Below are 7,892 nucleotides of genomic sequence, written 5' to 3' on the forward strand. Positions count from 1 at the left end.
ATATATTTGCTTCTATTTATTTCTAGGTTCTCCATTTTGTTCCTTTGTTCTTTGTGTCTATTTTATGCTAGTATTGTTTTGATTACTATAACATTGTAACATAATTTGAAATTAGGAAGTGTGATGCTCCTAACTTTATTTTTTTCTCAAGGTTGCTTTACTATTTGAGGTCTTTTGTGGTTCCATATTAATTAAAGGAGTCTTTCTATTTTTATGAAAAATGCATTTAATCTGTTCATTATTTTAGGTGGTATGGATATTTTAACAATATTAATTATTCTAATTTGTGAACACAAAATATCTTCCTATATATTTGTGTCTTGTTTAATTTCTTTTTGTTAGTGTTTTATAGTTATCAGTGTATAGGCTTTTTAGCTCCTTGGTTAAATGTATTTCTAAGTATTTTTTATATTTATTGTAAATGGGATTGTTTTCTTGATTTCTTTTTAGATAGGTCATTATTGGTGAAAAGAAATGCAACTGATTTTTGTGTATTGGTTTTGTATCGTGCAACTTTATTGAATTTATTTATTTATTCTAGTAGTTTTTTTGGAGGGTGAGGGGAGGGTTATTTTTGACTGGATGCCAAACATTGTAAATTTTATTTTTTGGATGCTGAATATTTATATGTTCTTAAAAATATTTTTGTATTTTATTCTAGGAAATAGTTTGATTCTTTTGAGTAGTAATTTAAAAAATCTTTAGGTAGGTACAGAACAGGGCTTAGTTTGAGGTTGATTATTCCGTACTGTGAGTCAAGACCTTCCTCATTACTCTATTCAATGCCCTGTGAATTATTAGTTTACTTTGATTCTTTCAGATGGTTTCCTCCCTGGCTTTGGGTAGTTTTTTGTTTGTTTTTTTGTTTTGTTTTATTTTGTTTTTGCATGTATACATTGGTCAGTACTTTGCTGAATACTTGTAGGGGACCATTCACAGATCTCTGATGTTCTTTCTGTATGTAATTGTCTTCTCTCTGGCATTCTATCAATGCCCTATAGCTGCCTTGATCTCCCTGGATTCTCACCTCCATTTCTTCAATTCTGGGAGTCCTCTGAGTTAGGCTTTGTTTTCTTTTTCTATTCCTCCCCCTGAAATTCTTTTAAGGCTGTAGGTTGGGGCACTGAAGGGCTCACCTGCTTTTTTTTTAATGTCTCTCAGATATCACTATCCTTTGTTATTTTATGTCCAGTGTCTTGGATATCATTCTTTCAACTGTTTTGTATCGAATTATTGTTTGTTTCAAGTGGGAAGGGAAATTTGGTTCCTGTTACTTCATCTTGGTTGGATTTATATTTTTTGTTACCTATTTGTACAAATAAATTTTCTCGTTGATGGTGACTCTCAAGATTTTGAATACATCATTATTGAAAAATCTTGACCAAGGATTGTATCTAGCCATTTAAAGCATTAAACTTAATATTGAAAAACTGTATTCATGAAAACAAGCTAATGATTCTCATTAAATATTTTAAAATATTTTATTTGGACATATTATTCACATTTAATAATTATTAGCTTCTCTAGTACTTTGCATTTTGTGTTTATAATTACATAAGAAAATGTAATGAATTTTAAAATCAATTCCAGTTTAGGTTCCCTTAAATCCCTCTAGTTTTCCTCAGAGTGCTATACAAATATTATAATTTTTTATTTCTACCATTACATGAAAAATGTTTGGAAGTGTTGACTTTAAAAATCTGATTCAAGCAGCAATCTGTCTCTCTTGAAAAATGCCTGCAGAAATCCAATTTTATATATAATTTGGGGGCACCTTTAGGACTTCCTGAAAAATGATTCATGGGCTTCTTCATTGAAGTCTTTCTGTTCTAGTGAAAGGAGGGGCTGCAGGCCAGCCTTCACTAACATTGTCTATCTCAGCTGAGAATTTGAAAAATATTTATTAGGACTGAATTCAACATTAAGAGTAAAAATGCATCTTTAGCAAGGGCTGGGTTCTACTGTCAATACTTATAGCTAAAATCATGTACAGTTAAATTTACTTTTGAAAATCTCTTGATTCTCCTGTAAAGTGAAATATCCATGTTTGTGTATACAGTCCTATTTTGTGATTCATAAAGATGCTTAAATTTGAGAACCTCTGAGTTTTAAAGAAAAAAAGAGAATTTCTATATATAGATGTTTGGATTACTAAAATATTACTGCCTAAGCTTTTCAGTCTCTAGGTTAAATAGGATAAATAAAGTTGGAAATGTCTAATGTGAACCGGAAGGTACAGGGTTTAGTTGAAATCATTTTAAGTGTAAACATCTATAACCTAAATACATGTAAACAGATTACTTTGTTATCATGAGGATTAAAGCATTGGAATCTTATTTTATGAATATTGGTGGAAGGTGAAAATGGTTTGTTTTCAAAAGTTATGGTAGGGTTTTTTTTTTTTTTTTGGTATAGAGAGAATTATCCTAAGTAAGCTTAGCAATTTGAGAGCTCCCAATGTCTATTGAAATATCACCGCAAATATCTATAGTATTTGATTCACCCCTAAGCATGAAACAAAGCATGACCTCATAAATTTTGAAAGTCTTTAAAGTTCAATGTTTTTTATATTCTAGGACATAATAAAGTTCAAATGTCTTAAGAGTTAGGCATGTATATGTCTATGTAACTTAAAAGATAAAATGTAAAATCTAAAGACATAATTAATACGAGTAAAAGCCACAAACTTTTCTGAGCAGAGGATTCCATAATATGCCCTAAGATACTACCTCCTTCTAAAGTTTTAAAATCCCCTTTTATACGGAATACAATAATGACTTCAGTTCAGTAGTCAGAGAAATAAGAAGACTCTCTCTAATTGTGAGAAAAGTAAGAATTGAATAGCCATAGTTTATTGGGGTCTTCTTTCATAAGAATGCATCTTATATCAGTGGGATAATTTAGAAATATGCACAAATGATCAAAAAAATGTACACACCCTAAAAGAGTTCTTGTTTAGGGATACACATGTATATGCTAAAATGTTATGCACAAGAAAATAGGCAATGACAAGACAAACTAAAAAATACTTGAGTACTGATGGTGCTTGGTTATTTCTGGCCTGAAGCAGTGATAGGCTGGTGGTGGAACCCATAGGTAGATCGGTTTAGGTCTCACTATGTTCTACTTTTTGACTTGGGTGATGGGTTTACAGATACTCATTTCTATTACTATGCTTTACAAGTAGTATATTCATTACATCCATTCTTTGAAATAGTAAATATTAGATTTAAAATAATAATTAAGGATATTATAAACTTGAGGAAAAAATTATACTATTAATATTTTTGTGTTAAAATATTATATTATTGATATTTTAAGTAGTTATAAACATGTAAGAGAATATGTCATAAGCTTGGCAGCCCCTTACCTCTAATGGAAAATGTCTAACTGAGTAATTGGTTCAGAATTCTGACGTTCAGAAAGTTTACCAAGTGAATAAACAGTGCTGAGATATTAATATTATTAGATTCATCATATTTATAAACTTAATTCATTAGATTTATGAGTTACTTAATTTGATATTTGTGTTTATAAGTCAGAGAAAAGAACTTTAAGAAGGAAGTAAAAGTCATAAATTCAAGAAACGTATTTAACATGTTTGAAGATGTGTAGCTAAGACTTAATACAACCAAATATTATTCAAAGTACTTAAATAACTGCTGAAATCTGTTAGATTTATATGTAGATGGTATGATTGGTAATCTAAATTTCTAAGCTTAGGGAAGAATTAGGATTTTTTTAACTTTTTTATTTTAATAAATTTAACAGTAATGTTTAAACTAAAACCAAACTTCCAATCAATATTTTCTGGGAATAAAATAACATATTCACAGCACATATTCAAAATATATTTAGACAACTTTCCCAGGTAAGTGCAGAATCTTGGTCTTTAATAATCATTAAAGCTGGGGTAGGGTTGAAGTCATCTAATGAAACTGTAGTTACCTGAATAGAAGGACAGAGTAATTTCCTAATGAGAAAGCCACTTTCTGCTCGGTGAGTCAATCAATTCTAGCATGCTTAGTCAAACCTTCCTTAAAGTGAGTTTGGGTTCATTGTGATGCAAAGACATACTGTAATCATGGCCTCAAATTTTATAACACAAAGGAAGAATGCAACCTCTTTGTCCTGGGGAAACAATTCAAATTAGCTCTTACAAAATAGCCACCTCCACTTTTAAACCATGAAAATAACATAGACTATTAATGAAGACCAACTCAAAAGTCTACTATTCAATTCAATGAATTAATGAATAAGTTGCTATCATAAAACTATTAGCCATTACAGTTAAAGGTGAGGTCTTTTCAAAAGGATGACACTGGTTTTAATATACAGCCATACACTGCATACTGTTTTGGCCAATGACAGACTGCACAGATGATAGTGGTCCCATAAGATTATTATACCATATACCTTTTTAATATAATACTGTATGTATTATTTTATTGCTACATTAGAAATGAAAATAAACTGTGAGAAGCTGCAAAAATGTGCAACCTCATGAAGATTATGGAGCAATGGAGGTGCCCACTGTAGAAGGTTAAAATTGCCTTATCTTGTAGGAGGTAGAAGGACTATACACACAAAGGGCATCAGTGGTAAGATTATTGACAGCATCTGCCATCTGGAATTTATGCATCAATGGGAAGTTTAAAAGTAAGCTTAAAGGCTAGGAGCAGTGGCTTACACCTCTAATCCCAGCACTTTGGGAGGCTGAGGAAGGTGGATCATGAGGTCAGGAGTTCGAGACCAGCCTGGCCAACATGGCAAAACCCTGTCTCTACTAAAAATACAAAAATTAGCTGGGCATGGTGGCGGGCACCTATAATCCCAGCTACTTGGGAGGCTGAAGCAGGAGAATCAGTTGAACCTGGGAGGCAGAGACTGCAGTGAGCTGAGATTGTGCCACTGTACTCCAGTCTGGGTGACAGAGCGAGACTCCGTCTTAAAAAAGAAAACAAAACAAAAAAGTAAGCTTAAGGAAACATTGGCCACTTCTGACCTCTTAACCAAGGTGTACAGATGAGAATACAATGGAAAATGCCTAACATTTTTGCAAACGCACTGGTTTACAAAACCGAGACTCTCAAACGATGTTGATATTTGCCCTTGGGAGGAGAGTCCCATTTTAGAATGTTTGAATACACTCTATCTCGTGCTGGATAATTTCCTTTGACAGAAGAGTATTTTTTTCTTTGTTATTAATTTTCTTCAGTTTTTCCCTGTCAAACTTCCCCACTTTTGACATGTCTGGCTTATCACTCATCTTGACTAAGGAAAGCCTGTTGCTCACTCTGGACTAGATAGCAGCACCATATTCTTACTGTGTTTTTTTTCTATGTTTAGGTAGACAAATAGCATTGTGTTCCAATTGCCTACTGTATTCAGTGCAGTAACATGCTGTACAGGTTGATGGCCTAGGAGCAATAACCTAGGTTTATAGGAGAACATGCCACCTAGGTTTGCATAAGTGCATTCTATGATTTTCACACAATGATGAAATCATCTAACAACACATTTCTCAGAATGTGTCCACATCGTTAAGCAACACGAGACTGTAATTGTTTTGTTTCTGGCTGCTATAAATGACAACATCAGCAGTTGAACAAGGCTGGTCTTGATTGTAATCATAAAAGTAGCATTTGTAAATTTAAAAGAAAAAAGCTTATATTTTCTATAGAAGGAAGATTTACATCCAAAATTGTTATTAAGTAAGTTACAAGTTTAAAGAAAAGGGCATAATTTAGGTTTCAGATGGATCCCTTTTGACTCTCAACCCAGGAGTGGAGTTTACAGTAGAGGAAATCTTGGGCTAGCTGTTACTTTGTGTTGCAGTTTTCTTAGGGTTTTCTTGGGTCTTTTACTTAAAGACTTAAGACGTTACATAACAATGAGCTTGGAAATAGTGTTTTTCTCTTTAATATATAATTCTATTATGCACATACTTAGTTGGCAATTGTGGAGTCTGTAATTCAGCTCTGCAATGACATTGGTGGGAGTATTAATTAATGAGTGCAGAGAATTGTACAAATGTAATACAACTGTTAAGTTTCATCCTGAGACTTCAGATCTTTTATAAATTATGTTGTCATCACGAGTCACCTACGAAGTTAAAGACCTGTTCTACAGTAAGAGACAAAGAATTGAAGAGACTTGCTGAAGGTCACGGAAGACTGAGGTTTTTATCACTTAAGAGGCCGGAATTTAAAAGATTTGAACATGGATGCCTACTTTGAACCCAAATGAAGAATGGTTTACTCTTTGGGAAGAGATCAATTCCTGAATATTGGGATGACTTCTGTTTAGTCATGGGATGAAGATAGAATGTAAACATATGTTTAAGCATGAAATGGATTGGGCTTACCTTAAGAGCAAGGTATTATGCTACTTAGGAGACACAAAACAATATGATGAGTCAGGCTATAGTGTGTATTTGGAAGATAGAGTGGTTGAGAGAGAGAGAGAGAGAATGAGAGGTAGATGAAAAGAGACATAAAGAGAATGAGAAAATAATGTTGTCTATAATTATGCCAAATTATTGACACACTTTCTAAAAAAAATTCACAGATCACAGTTACAGAAAAATGTATTGCTGTATTTTTATCCAAGTGTTCTTTGTATAAGGATAGAAAACTGTGCATTTAATTATATGAATAGCACTTAACGTCTTGTAATCTTGTTTGAAGGCTTATTTATTTGATCTCCTTTAGACAAAGTGACAATTCAATTTGCTTTAGCTTTGTTAGAAAACCCCTCATCTTCTAATTATATCTGTTGGTGCATGAGTAGACACAGAGTGATAGATAACACACTGACAACTTGCAGACCTAAGGGTGAATATCTATTATCACAACTCCTAGAGTTTAGACCAAACATTAATGAAATTGATGTGTTTTTCTAGGGATGAAGTAGCAGAAAAGACTTTTTAGAAGAAAGGATTTGTCTTCTAAAATATAGGAAGCTGTTCAAAGTATTTAGACTGAAATTAATTAAAACAAATGCATAATAAAGTAACTTGCCGGGCGCGGTGGCTCACGCTTGTAATCCCAGCACTTTGGGAGGCTGAGGCGGGCGGATCATGAGGTCAGGAGATCAAGACCACGGTGAAACCCTGTCTCTACTAAAAATACAAAAAATTAGCCAGGCGTGGTGGCGGGCGCCTGTAGTCCCAGCTACTCGGAGAGGCTGAGGCAGGAGAATGGTGTGAACCCGGGAGGCGGAGCTTGCAGTGAGCCGAGATGGCGCCACTGCACTCCAGCCTGGGTGAGAGAGCAAGACTCCATCTCAAAAAAAAAAAAAAACCAAAAGCAAAGGGGAAGAAATGTAATGTGTTTGCAAATCAGTGAGGGTTGTTTTTGTCTTTGACTTGCCTTAAATTCCTTGTTTGAATTATGATAAGATCCTGTGAGTTCGATCTGGTCGTCTCAACTTCCTGTCCAACAGCGCTTTCTGCTTATCCCAAAGAAATATTCAAAAGGGAAGCAGGAGGTTTCTAAGGCAAAAACCAAAATGTCTTTCAGTTTCCTTGTGTAGTTTGAAGCAGTGAATTCATGTAAATGTATTCAGAAGATCTTTTTTGATAATTTAGAGACCATGCTTTGTAAATGATAAGCAATACTTTTTAAAACGTATTTAAAAACAATTCAAACCAAATCTACATAAATAAAAGGCTATTAGTTACCTGGCAAAAAAGGCCCCTCACCATTTGCCATAAATTACTTTAATATTTGTGGAGCCCCTGATGCCCCAAGAGTTAGGATTCTGAAGTTTCGTAATGGCTGTACTAAGGCAGAATCACACTCAACTTAGGGAATTCTAAAAATTAAGAGCCTGGAGCCACTTAGAAGTTCCTAAATATAGAGTTTGAGAAGGACTAGAATTTAATAATG

The 7,892-nt window shown here is 33.7% G+C and overlaps 1 protein-coding gene across 1 annotated transcript; it reads right to left on the bottom strand.

The window, feature by feature from the left end:
- Nucleotides 1-5,131: 5,131 nt before the first annotated feature.
- Nucleotides 5,132-5,269, bottom strand: LOC129492694 (thymosin beta-15A). Its single transcript, XM_055297892.1, has one exon. It carries the CDS (start codon nt 5,267-5,269, stop codon nt 5,132-5,134), a length of 138 nt encoding a protein of 45 aa, XP_055153867.1.
- Nucleotides 5,270-7,892: the final 2,623 nt, after the last annotated feature.

The sequence above is a fragment of the Symphalangus syndactylus genome, chromosome 11 (genome assembly GCF_028878055.3).
Source record: "Symphalangus syndactylus isolate Jambi chromosome 11, NHGRI_mSymSyn1-v2.1_pri, whole genome shotgun sequence".
Classification (NCBI taxonomy): domain Eukaryota; kingdom Metazoa; phylum Chordata; class Mammalia; order Primates; family Hylobatidae; genus Symphalangus; species Symphalangus syndactylus.

Excerpts from the sequence above, each read along its gene's own strand:
- LOC129492694 (XM_055297892.1), bottom strand. The coding sequence starts at position 5,269 with ATGAGTGATAAGCCAGACATGTCAAAAGTGGGGAAGTTTGACAGGGAA.